A 24,868-nucleotide genomic window follows, 5' to 3' on the forward strand; every position below is an offset into this window, starting at 1 on the left:
AGTAAAAAAACACCACCACTGAAACCCACCGAGCCCTTTATATGTCAGCACAGGCTAAGATTAGACTAAAATACTGCGGAAATAGAAATGGTGGAAAAGTCATTTAAAATGCTTAAAAGAGAAATGTGATATTGAATATAAAATTCAGTCTTTAGTCACATAATATAATAAGAGACTACTGATATAAAAAACGACAAAGCAAAACCTGCTTTAAAATTTGTAAAAATGTAAACTTTACAAAATGTTCTGTGTGGCTCAGTTGGTAGAGCATGTCATTTGCAACACCATGGTTGTGGGTTTGAACTAAGACATGTGTACACTTGCTACTGTAAGCTGCTCTGGATAAGAGTGTCTGCTAAATAACACACAAAAATGAAGCACCTAAAATACGATTAGCAAAGAGGAACAGGTCAACTGTTGTCTCTTTTAGTTACCAGACTCAAACTATCTGTGTGTGAGATCTATTTGAAAGTCATCTTTGAATAAACTGTGTGTGTGTGTGTGTGTTTTACACATTCTCATTCCCCTCCTCATAGTTGGGTCCAGGTGAAATGATGATGTCACCATAAGGTTCATCCTGCTGCACACAGAGTCTCCTGGCAGTTACCATCTCTGTAAAGAACACACACACACCTGACTGTTCCACACACCTGACTGTTACACACACACACACACACACACACACAGAGTCTCCTGGCAGTTACCATCTCTGTAAAGAACACACACACACACACACACACACACACACACACACACACACACACACACACACACACACACACACACACACACACACACACACACACACACACACACACACACACACACACAGAGTCTCCTGGCAGTTACCATCTCTGGAGAGAACACACACACACACACACACACACAGAGTCTCCTGGCAGTTACCATCTCTGGAGAGAACACACACACACACACACACACACACACACACACACACACACACACAGAGTCTCCTGGCAGTTACCATCTCTGGAGAGAACACACACACACACCTGACTGTTACACACACATGCGCGCACACACGCGCGCACACACACACACACACACATCTGCATTGTCTTACCCAGTAGGTTCCAGAATGAGTGAGTGACTCTACTGCGTTGGGCCAGTGGGGGCAGCAGAGGGAACAGCAGCCCTTCATGATCCTCAAGAGGCTCTGTCACGGCGCTAGAGAAACACACAGAAAGAGGCGGAGTGAGTTCTTTAGAAGAAGAAATAAAACACAAGAAGAAGAAATAAAACAGAAGAAGAAGAAATAAAACAGAAGAAGAAGAAATAAAAACAGAAGAAGAAATAAAACGGAAGACAAAATAAAAATAACTATAATTTGATGATGTAATAGCTAGATTATTACGCCAGTAGTTCTGCTGATAAATCAGCCAGGGGTATGTCCTCTGCCTCTCTCTCAAGCGGTCCCTCACCCTCCTCTGGAATGTCCTTCAGTTTGGACACAGACCTGGGGACAGGAGACCTGAACACAACCCAATATGACATTATTAGGTGTCAACTGTATGTAACTACCAGCTGCACACAATATACAACTCTCTTCCTCCCCTCTCCTCTCTCTTTTCTCACCCTCTGCTCTCGGGTGTGTCCAGGGGGGAGTTCTCCCGGGACATGTCTCTATCAGAGACCTCCAGGGACAGCGGAGACCGAGCTGGAGGAACACACAGAGTTAACATCTATCGTGAGATGGAGAGGGTGTACTGTCTGCAAGATGACCAAGCACATGTCCCTATGTCCCCCAGCCTTATATGAATGATCTATGGAATTAGACTACAGTATTGTAATATCTTACTGGAAACATCATGCTGGGACAGGCCTGACTCTGCCAACTCTCTAGGTACCTACACACACACACACACACACACACACACACACACACACACACACACACACACACACACACACACACACACACACACACACACACACACACACACACACACACACACACACACACACACACACACACACACACACACACACACACAGGGATAATTGTTGATATCATCATTGTCCAGTTATTACACGTGTAGTCACCTAAAAAACTGTTTAATCGTGCCTCACCTCTTTAGAGCTGAGCTCTCCATCCTGCTCTCTGTCTCCCTCCTCCTCTGCCTCCATCACTCTCTCTCTATCCCTCTCTCTCTCTGACTCCGAGTCTGTCTCTGTCCTCCCTACCAGCAGGGCGGAGCCAGTGAGCGCTGTGACGACCGCCACCTGTTTCCATGGCAACAACAGCTCTGGAGGGAGGGCTGAGGAGGAATGGAGACCTAACATGATCTCAGTGTTGATTGAAGGCTGTTAAACAGTGAGAAAGAGAGAGTATGAGTGTTGATACTCACTGGTGCATGGGTTACCAAGGAGATCAGCTGGAGACACTGTTCGCTTAGAGGGACCACTGATTACAACCTGGAAAACACACACATCTTACTTACTCTCACACTTTCACTAACTGATTGACTTGTTTATGAATGCTTTGTTAATTATTACAGTTTTGCGTGTATAGTTGAAATGTGTGTGTGTGTGTGTGTGTGTGTGTGTGTGTGTGTGTGTGTGTGTGTGTCTGTGTACCAGGGGCCTGGTCTGTATGAGAGTGTTGTCTATCAGTTGCTGCAGTGCCTCCTGGGTAATCTGTGTTTCCTGGTCGATGAAGAGCAGCTGCCTCCTACGAGGTTGCTTCACTGGGGGAGTAACATCCTGTAGGGTGGGGCTATCTCTCCATCTCTCCCTCTCTCCAGCCATCCCTCGCTTCTCTGGTTCACCGGGTGTGGAAGGGGGCAGAGGGACAGACACTGGGGTCCTCTCCTCTGCCAGTGCGGCAGGCATCTCCATGGGCAGCTCTGTCTCCTCGCCAGGCAGCACCGTGGGGTCCTCGCTGGATAGGGTGGTAGACGGCAGTCTGACAGAGGAGACAGCGAGAACCAAAGTTACTGTGTGTGTGTGTGAGTGTGTGTGTGTGTGTGTGTGAGTGTGTGTCTGTGTCAGTATACATTAACCTACCCAATAAGGGATCCAATGAGATCTCTCCTCCTCTCTATCTTTTCTGCTCTTTCTCTTTCTACTTCTTGTTCACTTTCTCCCATAGATTCTCCTTCTCTCTCCCTCTCTTCTCTCTCTGGGCCCCTCTCTCGCTCTGTCTCCATCTCTCCTGAAACACATACTCATTTTTAACTCTGCCCTGTGTATAGGGGGCAGGGAAAGAGGATAATTTACCTGTCACTTACCCTCTGGGAAGTGATCTAATTGGTCCATTAGCAAGTCAATCATCCCCATGTTTTGATGTGTGACCTCAGTGAGCTCCGCCCCTTCAAACTGCCAGCGAGAGAGTTAGGAATAGAGAGATGGTTTAATTGGAAAGTTAGTTTGATTGACAGCTGTTCTGATTGACAGGCGTACCTCTGCTGAGGGGATGGTGACGGGTTCAGTCTCTATCAGAGTGATGGAGTCTGGAGACGCTGTGATACCTGGGAATGAACGAGGGATCAGACCATAAACAACAATAAAGGAAACACAATGGATTACCATTTAACTCATGACCACTCTTCCTTTTCTCCACTCCCCTTAATGTAGTAAACTCCCCCCCCCCCTCTCTCACCGTCCTGAGGGGGAGTACCTGGACTCAGAAGCAGGGGGCGCTCAGGAGTGGCTTCTCTCCTAAACTCTCCACCCAGCTGACAGACAAGAAGAGGAACAAGAGATTAGAGAAAGACAAGATGTGTCAATAGAACACACACACACACACACACACACACACACACACACACACACACACACACACACACACACACACACACACACACACACACACAGTCTGATGTACCTGTATTAGTGTGTTGGGGCTGGGCATGGTGTACCCAGAATGTATTTCTCCAAAGAAGGGGTTCGCGGCCCACTCACTTTCCTCCAGGAGAGACAACACGTCAGGGAGAGAAAGGGCGTGTCTAAGTAAGAGAGAGCGAGAGATCCCAATTCATGGCAGCCATTTGTGTCAGTGCACTCGCCAGACGCCTCTCTCTCCACCAGGAAGAACATGAGACTTGAGAAACTGGCTTTGTTGTACCCACCTATCAGACTCATCCACGTCGATCTTCTGGGCGGTTCTGGTCTTGGCTAGTCTGTCCAGAATGTGCTGGATCTCCTCTGGAAACACACACACTATAGGTCAGAGGTCATAACTCTCCTGTCAAACTACAGGTCAGAGGTCATAACTCTCCTGTCACCCTACAGGTCCGAGGTCATAACTCTCCTGTCACCCTACAGGTCCGAGGTCATAACTCTCCTGTCACACTACAGGTCCGAGGTCATAACTCTCCTGTCGCCCTACAGGTCAGAGGTCATAACTCTCCTGTCACACTACAGGTCCGAGGTCATAACTCTCCTGTCACCCTACAGGTCCGAGGTCATAACTCTCCTGTCACACTACAGGTGTGAGGTCATAACTCTCCTGTCACCCTACAGGTCCGAGGTCATAACTCTCCTGTCGCCCTACAGGTCCGAGGTCATAACTCTCCTGTCACACTACAGGTGTGAGGTCATAACTCTCCTGTCGCCCTACAGGTCAGAGGTCATAACTCTCCTGTCACACTACAGGTCCGAGGTCATAACTCTCCTGTCGCCCTACAGGTCCGAGGTCATAACTCTCCTGTCGCCCTACAGGTCCGAGGTCATAACTCTCCTGTCACCCTACAGGTCCGAGGTCATAACTCTCCTGTCACCCTACAGGTCCGAGGTCATAACTCTACTGTCACACTACAGGTGTGAGGTCATAACTCTCCTGTCACCCTACAGGTCCGAGGTCATAACTCTCCTGTCACCCTACAGATCAGAGGTCATAACTCTCCTGTCACACTACAGGTCAGAGGTCATAACTCTCCTGTCACACTACAGGTCAGAGGTCATAACTCTCCTGTCACACTACAGGTCAGAGGTCATAACTCTCCTGTCACCCTACAGGTCCGAGGTCATAACTCTCCTGTCACCCTACAGGTCCGAGGTCATAACTCTCCTGTCGCCCTACAGGTCCGAGGTCATAACTCTCCTGTCGCCCTACAGGTCCGAGGTCATAACTCTCCTGTCACCCTACAGGTCAGAGGTCATAACTCTCCTGTCACCCTACAGGTCCGAGGTCATAACTCTCCTGTCACCCTACAGGTCAGAGGTCATAACTCTCCTGTCACACTACAGGTGTGAGGTCATAACTCTCCTGTCACCCTACAGGTCAGAGGTCATAACTCTCCTGTCACCCTACAGGTCAGAGGTCATAACTCTCCTGTCGCCCAACAGGTCAGAGGTCATAACTCTCCTGTCACCCTACAGGTCCGAGGTCATAACTCTCCTGTCACCCTACAGGTCCGAGGTCATAACTCTCCTGTCACCCTACAGGTCCGAGGTCATAACTCTCCTGTCACACTACAGGTCCGAGGTCATAACTCTCCTGTCACACTACAGGTCCGAGGTCATAACTCTCCTGTCACACTACAGGTCCGAGGTCATAACTCTCCTGTCACCCTACAGGTCCGAGGTCATAACTCTCCTGTCGCCCTACAGGTCCGAGGTCATAACTCTTCTGTCACCCTACAGGTCAGAGGTCATAACTCTTCTGTCACCCAACAGGTCAGAGGTCATAACTCTCCTGTCACACTACAGGTCAGAGGTCATAACTCTCCTGTCACACTACAGGTCAGAGGTCATAACTCTCCTGTCACCCTACAGGTCAGAGGTCATAACTCTCCTGTCACACTACAGGTGTGAGGTCATAACTCTACTGTCACACTACAGGTGTGAGGTCATAACTCTCCTGTCACCCTACAGGTCAGAGGTCATAACTCTTCTGTCACCCTACAGGTCCGAGGTCATAACTCTCCTGTCACACTACAGGTCCGAGGTCATAACTCTCCTGTCACCCTACAGGTCCGAGGTCATAACTCTCCTGTCACACTACAGGTGTGAGGTCATAACTCTCCTGTCACCCTACAGGTCCGAGGTCATAACTCTCCTGTCACCCTACAGGTCCGAGGTCATAACTCTCCTGTCACACTACAGGTGTGAGGTCATAACTCTCCTGTCACCCTACAGGTCCGAGGTCATAACTCTCCTGTCACACTACAGGTCCGAGGTCATAACTCTCCTGTCACACTACAGGTGTGAGGTCATAACTCTCCTGTCACACTACAGGTGTGAGGTCATAACTCTTCTGTCGCCCTACAGGTCAGAGGTCATAACTCTCCTGTCACACTACAGGTGTGAGGTCATAACTCTCCTGTCACACTACAGGTGTGAGGTCATAACTCTTCTGTCGCCCTACAGGTCAGAGGTCATAACTCTCCTGTCACACTACAGGTGTGAGGTCATAACTCTCCTGTCACACTACTGTCTTTTCCACACCTTCTATTCTTCCCTACATGTATAATCCCTCTCTCCAACCTTCTCTTTTCCTACTCACTCCCCTTTCCCCTCCCTTTTACCCAGGAGCATCCCACACTGGCGGTGGTAGACGATGATGACACCATATTGGAGCTGGGAGGAGAGGTAGAGGGAGAAACGGGGGCGGGGCAATCCCGGCAGAGGGGGCGGGACTCGCACCAGCACATAGTCCATGATGTCATTACTGTAGATGCACAACAAATGGGAAATGGCATGATGGCATCAGTGTAGACTGCTATAGCACAGGGCTCAGAAAGGAATGATTAAAAACAAAATGTAACCGTAGCCTATATTTATTTACAGTGGGGCAAAAAAGTATTTAGTCCGCAACCAATTGTGCAAGTTCTCCCACTTAAAAAGATGAGAGAGGCCTGTAATTCTCATCATAGGTACACTTCAACTATGACAGACAAAATGAGAGAAAAAAAATCCAGAAAATCACATGGTAGGATTTTTTTATGAATTTATTAGCAAATTATGGTGGAAAATAAGTATTTGGTCAATAACAAAAGCTTATCTCAATACTTTGTTATATACCCTTTGTCGGCAATGACAGAGGTCAAACGTTTTCTGTAAGTCTTCACAAGGTTTTCACACACTGTTACTGGTATTTTGGCCCATTCCTCCATGCAGATCTCCTCTAGAGCAGTGATGTTTTGGGGCTGTTGCTGGGCAACACGGACTTTCAACTCCCTCCAAAGATTTTCTATGGGGTTGAGATCTGGAGACTGGCTGGGCCACTCCAGGACCTTGAAATGCTTCTTACGAAGCCACTCCTTCGTTGCCCGGGCGGTGTGTTTGGGATCATTGTCATGCTGAAAGACTCAGCCACGTTTCATCTTCAATGTCCTTGCTGATGGAAGGAGGTTTTCACTCAAAATATCACGATACATGGCCCCATTTATTCTTTCCTTTACACGGATCAGTCGTCCTGGTCCCTTTGCAGAAAAACAGCCCCAAAGCATGATGTTTCCACCCCCATGTGTAACAGTACTCGGCTTGCGTTGTGTACAATCAATCCTCGACACGAACTCCAACGTGTAGCACCAGTCATGGAGATTTGTTCTGATAGGAACAGCACAAAATTGCACGTCATGCAATACACGGCTCACCATCCAACTCTGCACTCACGCACTGTACAAAATATATGAACCCCCCCCACCAGACACAGTAAGTTGCTAGCTAGTACTGGCGGGAATTCTTTACAACCAAAATGCACAACCAATATTCTCCAAAAAACACTGCATCTTATGTGTGATGTTCGAATAACATTTACAAACAAATTTATATAAATTGTACATTTAAATCATTACTTGGGAGTATAAAAATCACTTTTGACGTACAGTGCTTTGCAACCAACAACTTACCGCTGGTTTGGTGCTTGTTCACTGGGACGATTCTAACTGAAACATCCTCCCTCGTAAGCAAGCTACGCAAACCAGCCAATAAGATGCCATGTTGAGTAGGTGAAGGCAAGACAAAACTAAAACCAAAAACCCATTGGCTTAACAATAAAGTGGCAAGGGGAATCACCAATAAAACCCTGTTACACATGCTTCACATTATGGTGTTCTTTGGATGCAACTCAGCATTCTTTGTCCTCCAAACGCAACGAGTTGTGTTTTTACCAAAAAGTTATATTTTGGTTTCATCTGACCATATGACATTCTCCCAATCTTCTTCTGGATCATCCAAATGCTCTCTAGCAAACTTCAGACGGGCCTGGACATGTACTGGCTTAAGCAGGGGGACACGTCTGGCACTGCAGGATTTGAGTCCCTGGCGGCGTAGTGTGTTACTGATGGTAGGCTTTGTTAATTTGGTCCCAGCTCTCTGCAGGTCATTCACTAGGTCCCCCTGTGTGGTTCTGGGATTTCTGCTCACCGTTCTTGTGATCATTTTGACCCCACGGGGTGAGATCTTGCATGGAGCCCCAGATCGAGGGAGATTATCAGTAGTCTTGTATGTCTTCCATTTCCTAATAATTGCTCCCAGTTGATTTCTTCAAACCAAGCTGCTTACCTATTGCAGATTCAGTCTTCCCAGCCTGGTGCAGGTCTACAATTTTGTTTCTGGTGTCCTTTGACAGCTCTTTGGTCTTGGCCATAGTGGAGTTTGGAGTGTGACTGTTTGAGGTTGTGGACAGGTGTCTTTTATACTGATAACAAGTTCAAACAGGTGCAATTAATACAGGTAACGAGTGGAGGACAGAGGAGCCTCAAAGAAGAAGTTACAGGTCTGTGAGAGACAGAAATCTTGCTTGTTTGTAGGTGACTAAATACTTATTTTCCACCATAATTTGCAAATAAATTCATAAAAAATCCTACAATGTGATTTTCTGGATTTGTCCCCCTCATTTTGTCTGTCATAGTTGAAGTGTACCTATGATGAATATTACAGGCCTCTCATCTTTTTAAGTGGGAGAACTTGCACAATTGGTGGCTGACTAAATACTTTTTTGCCTCACTGTATGTTTTCAATTGTAGAACACTAATGATAGCTTTACACGAAAGCAAACGTTTTTCAATGACAAACAGGTAAAGGCAAACCCTCTCTTACCATGTTCGTTGGACATTGACTTTCAGGAAATCTTTTCGTGGGATCTTTATCCCTTTGGTGGCAGCCAACCTAAAATCACCACACAACAGATGGACATTCACAGCATTACAGACAAATGGATAACAGCAATCAGATAGCTGCCCTGCCTTGCTTCTACTCTGTTTCACTGCACTGATATGGAAAAAACACTGGAAGCGGTATGATTGGACAATAATGTCGACCGGAAACCTCTGAAGGGCTCTGATTGGACAAAAGTTGCAGAGCGAGCGCTAGCGGACTGCGAGGCTGGCGTGGAAATCAAACTTCTCTTTCAAGCTTTCAGACTGAAAATCTCTCCCTTCTTCTCTAATAATTTCCGAGACGTTTAAACGTTTTTCATTTTATGCGTCTCAGTTTAATTCTAGAGCGGCATTCATTGATGTGTATCTGTTGTCAATGAGAAGAGCACAAATGTTTTCTTTATGTTTCCTATGTGTTTACCTGGTCTATCATTGTTATGTCTGGTTGTTGCACCTGTTCTCCTTTACATGACCCCAGACACTAGCAGCTAGATTTAACAAAATTAGAAATATCAGAAAACCATTTTAGATAAATAGGATAGGCCTAACTAATATTATAATAGTGTTGCATTATTATAATATAGTTATGCAAGGTAGGCCTACTACATTCGTCTTTCATGAAGTAGTCTAGGCTGGTTTAGCTATTGATCATACACTAGGCTAGGTAGGCAGGTAATAGTCTAAATAGGCAATGCCGTGGAGCTCGTGTAGGATTATGAAAAAGTTACAAAAACATAATGAGAATCGAATGATCTATTATCCCCATACGTCATTAAAATTGCTCCTTCATCCAAATGAAACGGTTCTAGCCGACATATCAAATATCAACCGCAATCTTATAGCAACTTGGCCTACTCACCATATTGTGGAGAAGCACCCTGTGTGACGATTCAAAACGCTTGGGGAGAAAAACATGACTTGTTCCTTACAAATTAACGAGCTAAATAAATCTAACTTTTAATTTAAATATTGAATTTAAACCGTTAGGCCTATGTCTAAAATAGCATTTCTCGTACTGACTGACCTGACCAAGTGGATTTAGGAAAATAATGTATCTGATGCATATACACTATCACAACTGCCAATGAGAATCGCTGCAAAGAACTGACAGAAATTGGGCGTGTTCGTTTTGCATGGCCCGGTATCCTGGGTTGGCGTATTTAGCATATTTTAGACAATTTTAGACAATCCATTGGTCCTAAAGTGAAATATCCCATCACCAAGTGCACCGGGCCATGCAAAACGAATACGCCCTTTTACAGACACGGTTTACCATCGTCTGGTTCTTAACCAATAGACTGGTCGGACACCTGTTGACCTATTGAAGTGATGGGCATAGGGGAATCAATCACATTTTACTCATCATATTTTCAATCAATGTGAATATTATGAACGTTGAAGTTAAACCACATTTATCAAACCCCGACTCATTAAGGAAAATCTTCTTGATCTTTTAATAACTGAAAATCATTTTTTGAGCATTATCTCATTCAACGATGGTAAGCAGCATTTTCTTTCACTTGTCAATGAATGCTGACCCAGTCATCTATAGGCCTAGATCTAGGTGACCAAAAACAAAAAATGCAATAAACTGAAAATAGACCTAAGACCATGACAAGCCTATTATAATACATTCTCATTAAAACAAATGATCATGATCTTGAATTTTGTTAAATAGAAAGCTTAATCATGGTCTTTGAAACCCATCAGAAATGTTTTAACGATTTATAAACTACCATGGACTACAGTGGAGGCTGGTTGGACGAGCTTTAGGAGGACGGGCTCATTGTAATGTCTGGAATGGAATTTATGGAACAGTATCAAACATATGAATCCACACGTTCCATTTATTCCATTCCAGCCATTGCAATGAGCCCGTCCTCCTATAGCTTCTCCCACCAGCCTCCTCTGATGAGCTATATCTGAAGAGTTTGTCACGTTAACGTGCTAGTCGGAATAGGAAACTCTGACATTTCCGACTTGCTAACTGGTTGTAGTTATACACATGCCGCGTTCAACCAGTTAGCAAGACGGAAATGTCAGTTTCCTAGTTCCGACTAACACATGAATACGCCATAAATCCCCCAAAAATGTACATCTGAGTTTTTTTTATCAGAAATTATTGCTTATGGGTGGGTACCTTCATGTGTGTGTAAAATATAAATGTTCTAAGATTTTAGATGTGTATGAAAATGAGTTTTTTTGCAAAACGCTACATATCCATTGTTTAGCTGTAATGAAATGTTTGAATCCTGCATTTTTTTAAATTACATTTTATTTAACCTTTATTTAACCAGGCAAAGCCCATTGAGACCAATAGTCTCTTTTTCAAGGGAGACCTGGCCAAGAATGCAGCAACAATCCATACATTGCAGAATTAAAACATACAACAATACAATACAATTCAACAACATGTGTACACAGGCAGGGACGTTCCACTCAGCGCCCCTTCGATCTGACATAGAGCAAGTCTTATCTTAAGCCACTCCCATGCGAAACGCAGGAGAAAAACTCCAGTTTTGGGGCAGAAAAGGGGTGATTAGGCAGCTGTGTATGAAAATCTTCACTGTTGAATCGTCCGGTTGGAAAATGTAACCCACATGGCTGTCACTCATATCTATCACACCATTAAAAGAATCAGGTGCATCACGAAGAATGGCATCAATGGTTTTGTCATTGTGACCCAGACATGAAGGACACAATACACATAGTATTGGTCTGGGAAATAGGGCTGGGCTATATGGCTAAAATATTATATCACGATATTTAAAAAAAATTGGACGGTATGATGGTATTTGACGGTATTTTTAGTTTTTGAATAATAAAAGTTCTACATTAGCTTTATGAGTAGTCGGTGTTCCTAGGGTGGCAACACGTACATTCTAAGTGATTTCAATGAGTCTTTCTCCATTCTGATTGTTTTATACTGTTCAATTCAACTTCAACCAAAACAAATTTCAGCACTTTTATAATTTCTGCATTTCCTGCACTCAATTGCAGTAGTGGAAAAAGTTCCCAATTGTCATACTTGAGTCAAAGTAAAGATAGGTTTTAATAGAAAATGACTCAAGTAAAAGTGAAAGTCACCCAGTCAAATACTACTTGAGTAAAAGTCTAAAAGTATTTGGTTTGAAATATACTTAAGTATTAAATGTACATGCAATTAATAAAATGTACTTATTAAGTATCAAAAGTAAAAGTATAAATAATTTCGAATTCCTTATATTAAGCAAACTAGATGGCACCATTTTCTTTTTCTTTTTTTCAAATTTATGGGTAGCCAGGGGCACACAAATTTAACGAGTTCAAAATGTAACGAGTACTTTTAGGTGTCAGGGAAAATGTATGGAGTAAAAAGTAGTCTTTTCTTTAGGAATGTAGTGAAGTAAAAGTAAAAGTTGTCAAAAATAAAAATAGAAAAAGTAAAGTACAGATACAAAAAAAAACGACTTAATCATTGAGATAATTTCCACACTGCCACATAGGGCTGCACGATATGAGCAAATAATCTAGGACTTATTTTTATTGTGGCAATTGCGATTTGACTTGCGAATTAGAGCAAAACTGTTGGAATCATGGAAATAGAATGACTATTTTAATTCTATAGTTAGAATATAATAGTGGGCACTTTGAATACAGTGTTGTTTGAGATGAAAACTAATTAAAATGCCAGGGAGGAGTTATAGTGACAGGGTAAGTGCTGAAGTGCACTAAAGTGCTGATAAGTGTTTCCTAGTGGACCGTATATAAACTTTGGCTACATTGCATGTTTTCTTTTAGCTACTTCATGTAGCTTACATATTCTTTCTTTGCATAATTCCTCTTTGATTTAGAAGATACTGTTGCACAAACAAAATGCTGATTTAGGTCTACACCATCACTGGTATTATCAGGCTGTATTAGCTACCTACGTTTTCTCTTAGTACATTTAGGTCTGTGTGGAAAATTTAGGTCTGTGTGGAAAGTGACACAGAGAGAAAGAGCGGAGAGAGATGACTCAAGTAGCGAAGTAAACTATATACATTGACATTACACCTGGCGTATCATATTTAACAAACCAAACATTCAAATACCGGTATAGAAGGTAAAGTAAAAACCCAACCAGTCCCTGCATTAATAGCGGTATATCATAAAATACGGTATATTCCTCCCAGCCCTGCTAGGAAACATGTTTTCTGTGGTTTGACTCTCTTGAGGTTTCTTCTTACTCGCAATGTTCACAGAACAAGCCTAAGACTTACTTATACTCGGGCAGACCTACCCGGAAATACGTTTTTCCTGTTCATTCTACAAGGGCTCACAAGCTCACTACAAAACTTCACAACTGTTTGAACTGTTCGAAAGTTCAAACTAAGACCACCCCGGAAATTACTTTTCACTTCAAAACATATTTTACTTCAAACACATTTTTAAAGTTCAACAAGTTCAAACTCTTAATGTATATGTGCCTCACTCTCAAATAAATAAGTAGTACTGGTTTTAAGAGGTCAACAAGTACAAACTTCAAACACATTTTTACTTCTAAAAAACATTTGCTCTATCAAATCAAATTGTATTAGTCACATGCGCCGAATACAACATCTATAGACCTTCCAGTGAAATGCTTACTTACGAGCCCCTAACCGACAGTGCAGTTTCAAAAAATATGGATAAGAATAAGAGATAAAAGCAACAAGTAATTAAAGAGGAGCAGTAAACAGTAAAAAAAAATATATATACAGGGGGGTGCGGTACAGAGTCAATGTGGAGGCTATATACAGGGGGGTGCGGTACAGAGTCAATGTGGAGGCTATATACAGGGGGGTGCGGTACAGAGTCAATGTGGAGGCTATATGCAGGGGGGTGCGGTACAGAGTCAATGTGGAGGCTATATACAGGGGGGTGCCGGTACAGAGTGAGTGTGCGGGGGCACCGGTTAGTTGAGGTAGTAGGTAAATGTAGGTAGAGTTAATTAAGAGTGTAGCAGAGAGTAGCAGGGAGGGGGGGGGGCAATGTGAATAGTCTGGGTAGCCATTTGACTAGATGTTCAGGAGTCATGGCTTGGGGATAGAAGCTGTTTAGAAGCCTCTTGGACCTAGACTTGGCGCTCCGGTACCGCTTGCCGTGTGGTAGCAGAGAGAACAGTCTATGACTATGGTGGCTGGAGTCTTTGACAGTTTTCAGGCCCTTCCTCTGACACCGCCTGGTATAGAGGTCCTAGATGGCAGGAAGCTTGGCCCCAGTGATGTACTGGGCCGTACGCACTACCCTCTGTAGTGCCTTGCGGTCGGAGCCCGAGCAGTTGCCATACCAGGCAGTGATGCATCCAGTCAGGATGCTCTCGATGGTGTGGCTGTAGAACCTTTTGAGGATCTGAGGAACCATGCCAAATCTTTTCAGTCTCCTGAGGGGGATTTAGGGTTTGTCGTGCCCACTTCACAACTGTCATGGTGCTTGGACCATGTTCATTTGTGCTTGGACCATGTTCATTTGTTGGTGATGTGGACACCAAGGAACTTGAGGCTCTCAACCTGCTCCACTACAGCCCCATCGATGAGAATGGGGGCGTGCTCGGTCCTCTTTTTCCAGTAGTCCACAATCATCTCCTTTGTCTTGATCACGTTGAGGGAGAGGTTGTTGTCCTGGCACCACACAGACAGGTCTCTGACCTCCTCCCTATAGGCTGTCTCGTTGTTGTCGGTGATCAGGCCTACCAATGTTGTGTCATCGTCAAATTTAATGATGGGGTTGGAGTCGTGCCTGGCCGTGCAGTCATGAGTGAACAGGGAGTACAGGAGGGGGCTGAGCACGCACCATTGAGAGGCCCCTGTGTTAACGATCAGCGTGGCGATGTGTTGTTACCTATCCTTACCACCTGGGGTAAGGTTACCTAATGACACAGTAAATATCCTGAGAACATCCAGAGTTCAACCAAAGGACACAGAAAAACACATACATCACTTTTTGACAGCAACCGTCTACTATATTCTCTCTCTTGTATTGAATCTGTCACACCCTGACCTTAGAGATCCTTTTTATGTCTCTATTTGGTTTGGTCAGGGTGTGATTTGGGGTTGGTATTCTGTGTTATTTCGTTCTATTATTTTTATTTCTATGATAGGGTTCTCAATCAGGGACAGCTGTCTATCGTTGTCTCTGATTGAGAACCATACTTAGGTAGCCTTTTTTCCCACCTGTCTTCGTGGGAAGTTTACTTTGTTTGTGACACATAGCCTTAAGCTTCACGGTTTGTTTTGTAGTGTTTATTGTTTTGTTCTGTGTCATCACATAATAAATAAAGGGAAAATGTACGCTACCACGCTGCACCTTGGTCCACTTCATTCAACGGCCGTGACAGAATCATTAAAAAAATTATAATAATATTGATGTCACAAATGTATGCTTTTTACTTTTCTTCATAAAGTCTACAAGTCTCTGCTAGGTAAAGCACCGCCTTATCTCAGCTCACTGTTCACCATAGCAACACCCACCCGTAGCACGCGCTGCAGAAGGTATATCTCACTGGTCACCTCCAAAGCCAATTCCTGCTTTGGCAGCCTTTCCTTCCAGTTCTCTGCTGCCAATGACCGGAACGAACTGCAAAAATCACTGACGCTGGAGACCCATATCTTCCTCACTAGCTTAAGCACCAGCTGTCAGAGCAGCTCACAGATCACTGCACCTGTACATACACCATCTGTAAACAGCCAATCCAACTACCTCATCCCCATACTGTACTTATTTATTTATCTTGCTTCTTTGCACCCCAGTATGTCTACTTGTACATTAATCTTCTGCACATCTACCATTCCAGTGTCTAATTGGTATATTGTAATTACTTCACCACCATGACCTATTTATTGCCTTACCTCCCTTATCTTACCTCATTTGCACATGCTGTATATATATTTCTATTTTTCTACTGTATTATTGACTGTATGTCTGTTTATTCCATGTGTAACTCTGTGTTGTTGTATGTGTCGAACTGCTGTGCTTTATCTTGGCCAGGTCGCAGTTGTGAATGAGAACTTGTTCTCAACTAGCCTACCTGGTTAAATAAAGGTGAAATAAATAAATAAAATAAAAATATATTTGTATTTGATACATTTGACTGTGTAAAACCAGTACTACTTATTTCTATGAGAATGAGGTGGATATACAGTACTGTATAGCATTTAGCAAAAAAACAATTACTTGCCTCTCTCAAATGAAACCATCAAGTGATAGATTTTAAACAATTACATGTCTGTCATTGAACAACCTCATGCCCCGATAAGAGAGTGAAAAAACACACCAACCTCTTGCATAATCTCTTTAAACAATAAAATCTGATTTACCAACATTTCCTAAAATGGATATATAGCGTTTAGTAATAAAACTCTTAATCTCATCATGCTCACTCATTATGTTTCTACCTCTACCTGCATGTGGTGCTTAGAAACAACCTGGGTCTAGCCCTGACATCTGGCCTGAGCTGAAGCGGCTGAGAGACATGGTGGTGAAACAGAGAGTGGAGCTGGGAAACATGGCGGCCAGAGTGACAGCTAATGAGAGCCACGTGGAGGATCACTGGAGAGTGAAAATACAGGTAATGCATTATTTGCAGTACTGAAAAGGATCTAGTTACTATAAATTGATTTGTATCAGATCAAAATCTCTACACATTTTGATTAGAATTCCAGTCCAAGCAGCAGAACTGTCAATCATGGGGGTCAGAGTGACAGCCAGTGAGAGAGAGGTGGAGGGGCTGAATAGAGAGAAAACAGGTGATATTAATTTGAATTTCAGTGTATGTTTGCAGTGGATTGGATTGCACATGTTTTATTCAGTATGGATTAAAAAGCCTCTCCATGTTATTGCAGGTTTGGAGGCCAGACTGAGTGCCAGTGAGAGGCCAGGTGAAGGAGCTGAAAGGAGAGGTGGAGGAGCTGCAGAAAGATGTGAGTGTGGAACTGAGTGTCACTAAGATTGAACTGCACTTCCACAAGAACAAGGTGGAGGAACTGGAGAGAGAAAATGCAGGTAACCTGAGACATCTGTAACTTATGTTATTTGATTACTGTAATTAACAAATAACTAAGTGGTGTTTTTTCATCAACAGTTTATTTGTATCTTTTTACATCATTCTAGGAATGGAGGCCAGAGTGACAGCCAGTGAGAGCCAGGTGGAGGAGCTGAAGACAGAGAATGCACGTACTCTAGAGATAGGAAAATATCAAACTGGTCTCATAGACTACAATCGTGGCCAAAAGTTTTGAGAATGACACAAATATTACTTTCCACAAAGTTTGCTGCTTCAGTCTCTTTAGATATTTTTGTCAGATGTTACTATGGAATACTGAAGTATAATTACAAGCATTTCATAAGTGTCAAAGGCTTTTGTTGACAATTACATGAAATTGATGCAAAGAGTCAATATTTGCAGTGTTGACCCTTCTTTTTCAAGGCGTCTGCAATCCACCCTGGCATGCTGTCAATTAACTTCTGGGCCACATCCTGACTGATGGCAGCTCATTCTTGCATAATCAATGCTTGGAGTTTGTCAGAACTTGTGGGTTTTTGTTTGTCCACCCGCCTCTTGAGGATTGATCACAAGTTCTCAATGGGATTAAGGTCTGGGGAGTTTCCTGGCCATGGACCCAAAATATCGATGTTTTGTTCACCGAGCCACTTAGTTATCACTGTTATCACTGGAAAAGGCATTGTTCATCTACAAACTGTTCCTGGATGGTTGGGAGAAGTTGCCTTCGGAGTTTGTGTTGGTACCATTCTTTATTCATGGCTGTGTTCTTAGGCAAAATTGTGAGTGAGCCCACACCCTTGGCTGAGAAGCAACCCCACACATGAATGGTCTCAGGATGCTTTACTGTTGGCATGACACAGGACTGATGGTAGCGCTCACCTTGTCTTCTCCGGACAAGCTTTTTTCCGGATGCCCCAAACAATCAGAAAGGGGATTCATCAGAGAAAATGACTTTACCCCAGTCCTCAGCAGTACAATCCCTGTACCTTTTGCAGAAAATCAGTCTGTCCCTGATGTTTTTCCTGGAGAGAAGTGGCTTCTTTGCTGCCCTTCTTGACACCAGGCCATCTTCCAAAAGTCTTCGCCTCACTGTGCGTGCAGATACACTCACACCTGCCTGCTGCCATTCCTGAGCAAGCTCTGTACTGGTGGTGCCCTGATCCCGCAGCTGAATCAACTTTAGGAGACGGTCCTGGCGCTTTCTGGACTTTCTTGGGCGCCCTGAAGCCTTCGTCACAACAATTGAACCACTCTCCTTGAAGTTCTTGATGATCCGATAAATGGTTGATTTAGGTGCAATCTTACTGGCAGCAATATCCTTGCTTGTGAAGCCCTTTTTGTGCAAAGCAATGATGACGGCATGTGTTTCCTTGCAGGTAACATGGTTGACAGAGGAAGAACAATGATTCCAAGCACCACCCTCCTTTTGAAGCTTCCAGTCTGTTATTCGAACTCAATCAGCATGACAGAGTGATCTCCAGCCTTGTCCTCGTCAGCACTTACACGTGTTAACGAGAGAATCACTGACATGATGTCAGCTGGTCCTTTTGTGGCAGAGCTGAAATGCAGCGGAAATGTTTTTGGGGGATTCAGTTCATTTGCATGGCAAAGAGGGACTTTGCAATTAATTGCAATTCATCTGATCACTCTTCATAACATTCTGGAGTATATGCAAATTGCCATCATACAAACTGAGGCAGCAGACTTTGTGAAAATTAATATTTGTGTCATTCTCAAAACTTTTGGCCACGACTGTAGATGCAACACAGTAAATGTAAATCTGGGACACTCAAATTAGTATATGTTACGTTTGGTATGGTTACATAAGATAGGTTACTTAAGGCAACAACTGTAAGGTTTCGGTTTGAATCCCATCACGGACAACTTTAGCATTTTAGCTAATTAGCAACTTTGCAACTACTTACTACTTTGTAGCTACTTTGCAACTACTTAGCATGTTAGCCAAATCTTCCCCTAATCCTAACCTTTTTAGCTCATCCCACCTCTAACCCTAACCCATCTCCTAGGTTCATTAACATACAGTAAATATGCAATAAAACAGAAGCAGTCATTGAGCAATGGAAATGATTTGAAGTGAGTAGTGATAAGATCAGCATGTTAGGAGCAGGGAGTTAGGTCTCAGTCTGATATCTGTCTCAGCTCAGATCATCTCAATGTCAGCCTCCCTGGCAGGGTTCTTCTTGTGGTACTCCGAGATGCGGCTCTCCATGACCGGACGGAAGTGGCGAACCAGACCCTAAACAAGGAAGAGAAGGGTGGAGTGACGGAGGAGGAGGAGGGAGAGGAGGTCAGGGTGTTACTTCAACAGTTTCTCCAACTCCAATAGTCTCACCTAGCTATCCTTTGATCCCAGTAATCTTACCTGTCTAACCTCTGACCCCAGTAGTCTCACCTGTTCCTAACTAACCTGACCCTAGTAGTCTCACTTGTTTCTATCTAACCTCTGACCCAAGTAGTCACAGGCCATGCAGCCCCATCCCCCAGTAGTCTCACCTGTACAGGTCATGCAGCTCCGTCCCCCAGTAGTCTCACCTGTACAGGCCATGCAGCTCCGTCCCCCAGTAGTCTCACCTGTACAGGCCATGCAGCCCCGTCCCCCAGTAGTCTCACCTGTACAGGCCATGCAGCCCCGTCCCCCAGTAGTCTCACCTGTACAGGCCATGCAGCCCCGTCCCCCAGTAGTCTCACCTGTACAGGCCATGCAGCTCCGTCCCCCAGTAGTCTCACCTGTACAGGCCATGCAGCCCCGTCCCCCAGTAGTCTCACCTGTACAGGCCATGCAGCTCCGACCCCCAGTAGTCTCACCTGTACAGGCCATGCAGCCCCGTCCCCCAGTAGTCTCACCTGTACAGGTCATGCAGCTCCGACCCCCAGTAGTCTCACCTGTACAGGCCATGCAGCCCCGTCCCCCAGTAGTCTCACCTGTACAGGTCATGCAGCTCCGTCCCCCAGTAGTCTCACCTGTACAGGCCATGCAGCTCCGTCCCCCAGTAGTCTCACCTGTACAGGCCATGCAGCCCCGTCCCCCAGTAGTCTCACCTGTACAGGCCATGCAGCTCCGTCCCCCAGTAGTCTCACCTGTACAGGCCATGCAGCCCCGTCCCCCAGTAGTCTCACCTGTACAGGCCATGCAGCTCCGACCCCCAGTAGTCTCACCTGTACAGGCCATGCAGCCCCGTCCCCCAGGGCACAGATGTTATGGCCCTCGATCTGTTTACTCAGCTCCCAGATCATATCAATCTCTGAGTTGGCCGCGTCGCCACGCACAAACCGCCACATTATCTTATCCATCCAGTCCACTCCTGGTGGGGGGCGCGGGGGGGTAGAACGAAATAGGGAGAGAGAGAGATGAGATCAACTTATCCACCCAGTCATTTTTGTGGCACTCAGATATCAGATTATCAGAAGTGGGATGGGGTTTTATGTTGGAGCAATAAGCTATGTCGGAGCAAAACCTGTGGACATTCAATTATCAAGACTGAGTGTATAGTTCCTTACCTTCCCTGCAGGGGGTGCACTGGCCTCAGCTCTCATGTTTATAGAACTCAACCAGACGGGCGATGGCTCTGATTACATCAGTCTGGAGGAATAGATGAAACTATTTGTTTAGTTTGATTTGTCTTAAATATAATGTTCATCAATATAAAGTAAATAGAGTGTGTGAGTGCGTTCTTACAGATTTGTCCATGCCGATGGCGGTGCCCAGAGCGGACTCTGCGCGGACGAGGTCATCAAAATCCATCATGACATCATCACACACAGAGCGAGGGATAATGGGTGTGGAGGAGCCTCCAGGGATCACTCCCAGTAGGTTGTCCCAGCCGCCTCTCACACCTCCTGAACCAATCAGAGACGAGGGAAGGGTCAGGTGCACAAATATCAGCAGCACCAATAATATACACACTCATACACAAACCCACTCTGGGATACACACACAGTAACACAAATACAGACAGTACTAGAAAACTTGTCACACTAACACGAACACACACACCTGCGTGTCTGTCTATGAGTTCTCTGAGAGGAATGGACATCTCTTCCTCTACTGTGCACGGAGTGTTTACGTGACCAGAGATGTTGAACAGCTTTGTCCCAGCATTCCTCTCTCTCCCGAAGCTCGCAAACCACGCTCCACCTCGACGACAGATAGCAGGCGCCACGGCAACCGTCTCCACATTAGCAACTGTTGTTGGGCATCCGAACACCCCTGGAGACCCAAAGACAAGGTGGTACATTGAGAGAAAGTCAATAAGAAGAGCATTTATTTTCACAGTATAATCTACAGAAACGGTCAGAAATGCAATGTACACTTCCCTTACGGAAAAAAACACATGAACCAAGTTAATGTGATAACGTGACAACATGTAAAGCAACATGTGATAACATGAAACTACACATTTTCACATGTGAAATCATGTGGTTTTTCCATTAGGGTTTTGGTAGACTATATTATCATTATTTTGGAAGTTTCTTTTTTGTCGAGATTAAGGTCAATCGAAAGGTGGTAGGTAATTTCCTCACCTATGTCAGCGGGGAAGGGTGGTTTGAGTCTGGGTTTCCCCTGCTTGCCCTCCAGGGACTCGATGAGGGCCGTCTCCTCCCCACAGATGTAGGCTCCCGCCCCCCGCATCACAAACACATCAAAGTCGTACCCAGAGCCACACACGTTCTTGCCAATCAACCCCTGCTGCATACGCCTCGTTTATCGCCACCTGGTGGACAGGACAGGACATACTGTAAGTGTGTGTGTGTGCTCATTTGTGGAGGAGACAGGAGAGGACCGGACTCCAACCAGTCTAAGCAGGTAGTCTGACCTGTGTATTGGTTAACTCGTTGTAGGACTCTGACCTGTGTATTGGAGGACTCGTTGTAGGACTCTGACCTGTGTATTGGAGGACTCGTTGTAGGACTCTGACCTGTGTATTGGAGGACTCGTTGTAGGACTCTGACCTGTGTATTGGAGGACTCGTTGTAGGACTCTGACCTGTGTATTGGAGGACTCGTTGTAGAACTCTGACCTGTGTATTGGAGGACTCGTTGCAGGACTCTGACCTGTGTATTGGAGGACTGGTTGTAGGACTCTGACCAGTGTATTGGAGGACTGGTTGTAGGACTCTGACCTGTGTATTGGAGGACTCGTTGTAGGACTCTGACCTGTGTATTGGAGGACTGGTTGTAGGACTCTGACCTGTGTATTGGAGGACTCGTTGTAGAACTCTGACCTGTGTATTGGAGGACTCTGACCTGTGTATTGGAGGACTCGTTGTAGAACTCTGACCTGTGTATTGGAGGACTCGTTGTAGAACTCTGACCTGTGTATTGGAGGACTCTGACCTGTGTATTGGAGGACTCGTTGTAGAACTCTGACCTGTGTATTGGAGGACTCGTTGTAGAACTCTGACCTGTGTATTGGAGGACTCGTTGTAGAACTCTGACCTGTGTATTGGAGGACTCTGACCTGTGTATTGGAGGACTCGTTGTAGGACTCTGACCTGTGTATTGGAGGACTGGTTGTAGGACTCTGACCTGTGTATTGGAGGACTCGTTGTAGAACTCTGACCTGTGTATTGGAGGACTCTGACCTGTGTATTGGAGGACTCGTTGTAGAACTCTGACCTGTGTATTGGAGGACTCGTTGTAGAACTCTGACCTGTGTATTGGAGGACTCTGACCTGTGTATTGGAGGACTCGTTGTAGAACTCTGACCTGTGTATTGGAGGACTCGTTGTAGAACTCTGACCTGTGTATTGGAGGACTCGTTGTAGGACTCTGACCTGTGTATTGGAGGACTCGTTGTAGGACTCTGACCTGTGTATTGGAGGACTCGTTGTAGAACTCTGACCTGTGTATTGGAGGACTCGTTGTAGGACTCTGACCTGTGTATTGGAGGACTCGTTGTAGAACTCTGACCTGTGTATTGGAGGACTCGTTGTAGAACTCTGACCTGTGTATTGGAGGACTCGTTGTAGAACTCTGACCTGTGTATTGGAGGACTCGTTGTAGAACTCTCCTCTGATGTAGATGTAAGCGGCGTGGGCTCCCATGGCCCTCCCAACCACCAGGCAGCCCTCCACCAGCTTGTGAGGGTCGTGACGCATGATCTCTCTGTCCTTACACGTCCCTGGCTCTCCTTCATCTGCATTCACTACCCGGTACTTAGGTCTGAGATACACAGACACAGATACTGTATGTGACACACCAGTGGAGGCTCCTCAGGGGAGGAAGGAGAGGACCATCGTCCTCAGTGAATTTCAGAAAAATGTAAATAGACATTTAAAAAGTTGTCCTTTTTAGATACAACTATACTAAATATATTCACCTTACCAAATAATTGATTAAAACACAATGTTTTGCAATGAAGGTCTACTGTAGCCTCAAGAGCACTCTGTAGAGTAGAGCCAAAGGCATACCTGGAGGACAGCTAGTTTCTGTCATCCTCTGGGCACATTGACTTCAATACAAAACCTAGGAGGCTCGTGGTTCTCACCCCCTTCCATAGACTTACACAGTAATTATGACAACTTCCGGAGGATGTCCTCCAACCTATAAGAGCTCTTGCAGCATGAATTGACATGTTGTCCACCCAATCAAAGGATCAGAGAATGAATCTAGTACTGAAAGCATAAACTACACCTACACACCCACACACAATCTCTCTCTTTCGTACCTGCCGTCGCTGGGTTTGTTCATGAAGCCCCACTTCATGCCGGTAGGGAAGCCAGCTCCTCCTCTCCCTCTCAGACCAGACACCTTGACCTCATTCAGGATCCAGTCTATCCCCTTCAGGAGGATCTCTTTAGTCTTATACCAGTCCCCCCGACGCAAAGCACCCTTCAGTCTGGGGACACAATGGGAAATATAGAGCCTGTTTTAAATAGACCCCTATCACCTAATAATTCCTATGTACCTGATGTATGTATTGTTTTCACATATCATGTATTCTCGGGTAGGTTGAGGGAAGGGGACAAAGAGAAAAGGACACTTTATGGATGGTGAAGAAGAGGGCAAGAGTGTGTATGTGCATAGATTTGATGGTATCCAGAGTGTGTATGTACACAGTGATGTTAAGTTTGGGATGTTACTACCTCCAGTCATGGCGGCCATACAAATTTGTGAAAATCCGGTCTTGATCACTCAAGGGCCAAAATGTAGTCTTCTTTGGATTCTCCTAGCAACCTAGATAAACACACAGACATATAATAATTTATGTAACGATAATAGGCTAGATGGAGACCTAGGCAGCTGTAGCCTAGTCTCGAAAACAGAAATTGTTTAAACTACACTAGGTGAGAGAACGCTACCTGTTGCTTTGCTGCGGTGCCGTAGCGCTGGGCCAGGTGACGCGAGACGCACTGCTGCGCCGCGGCCGAGTGCGCACCTGTGCTCCCTAGCATTCGACATAGCGTCAGCATCCTGGAACAGAGAACGAAGGGAACTTTGTTTTGGAGCAAACTAGCTAGTCCAGTTAGCCAGCTACTGAGTTATTGCCCTAGTGCTCATTTAACAATCTATACTTGAATAAAGTTGTAAGATATCTTAAGCAGCAAATGGCATCTTATTATATGTACATTTGGCCCAAAAAAATAAGAAAAAGCGCACTTGCTGTTGCTGGTCCAGATAAATTAGCCTAGTTGAGCTAATTTAGCTGCTATTTTGTGCTGCTAAGAATGTTCTAGCTCACTAATCTCCATTCACCTTCCTGACGCTGCCATTAGATGATCAATTATGTTGTTGATAACCTGCAAGGTTTCCCTCTTTGGGTTGTTGCTTCACTCCT

The 24,868-nt window shown here is 44.8% G+C and overlaps 1 protein-coding gene and 1 pseudogene across 1 annotated transcript; both read right to left on the reverse strand.

The window, feature by feature from the left end:
• Positions 1-10,069, reverse strand: LOC129841859 (meiotic recombination protein REC8 homolog). Its single transcript, XM_055910191.1, has 17 exons — positions 9,928-10,069; positions 9,010-9,078; positions 6,492-6,634; positions 4,092-4,167; positions 3,848-3,968; positions 3,623-3,698; positions 3,424-3,491; positions 3,252-3,339; positions 3,028-3,175; positions 2,599-2,926; positions 2,370-2,436; positions 2,092-2,279; positions 1,820-1,868; positions 1,597-1,678; positions 1,376-1,492; positions 1,085-1,188; positions 1-612 (listed from the first exon to the last, which is right to left on the reverse strand). The coding sequence occupies exons 1-17, from the start codon at positions 9,981-9,983 to the stop codon at positions 509-511; spliced, it is 1,884 nt and encodes a 627-aa protein (XP_055766166.1). The 5' UTR covers positions 9,984-10,069; the 3' UTR covers positions 1-508.
• Positions 10,070-17,207: 7,138 nt separating this feature from the next.
• On the reverse strand, positions 17,208-24,803 carry LOC129841863 (NADH dehydrogenase [ubiquinone] flavoprotein 1, mitochondrial-like; annotated as a pseudogene).
• Positions 24,804-24,868: the final 65 nt, after the last annotated feature.

The sequence above is a fragment of the Salvelinus fontinalis genome, unplaced genomic scaffold, assembly GCF_029448725.1.
Source record: "Salvelinus fontinalis isolate EN_2023a unplaced genomic scaffold, ASM2944872v1 scaffold_0002, whole genome shotgun sequence".
NCBI classification, from domain to species: Eukaryota; Metazoa; Chordata; class Actinopteri; order Salmoniformes; family Salmonidae; genus Salvelinus; species Salvelinus fontinalis.

What these genes read in the sequence shown, in the direction of transcription:
- LOC129841859 (XM_055910191.1), bottom strand. Translation starts at nt 9,983, where the DNA reads ATGTTTTTCTCCCCAAGCGTTTTGAATCGTCACACAGGGTGCTTCTCC. An exon ending in GTCAATGTCCAACGAACATG is followed by an intron (nt 6,635 to 9,009) that starts GTAAGAGAGGGT and finishes GTGCATCTACAG; the next exon opens with TAATGACATCATGGACTATG. An exon ending in TTATCAGCAGAACTACTGGC is followed by an intron (nt 1,189 to 1,375) that starts GTAATAATCTAG and finishes GTGTTTCTCTAG; the next exon opens with CGCCGTGACAGAGCCTCTTG.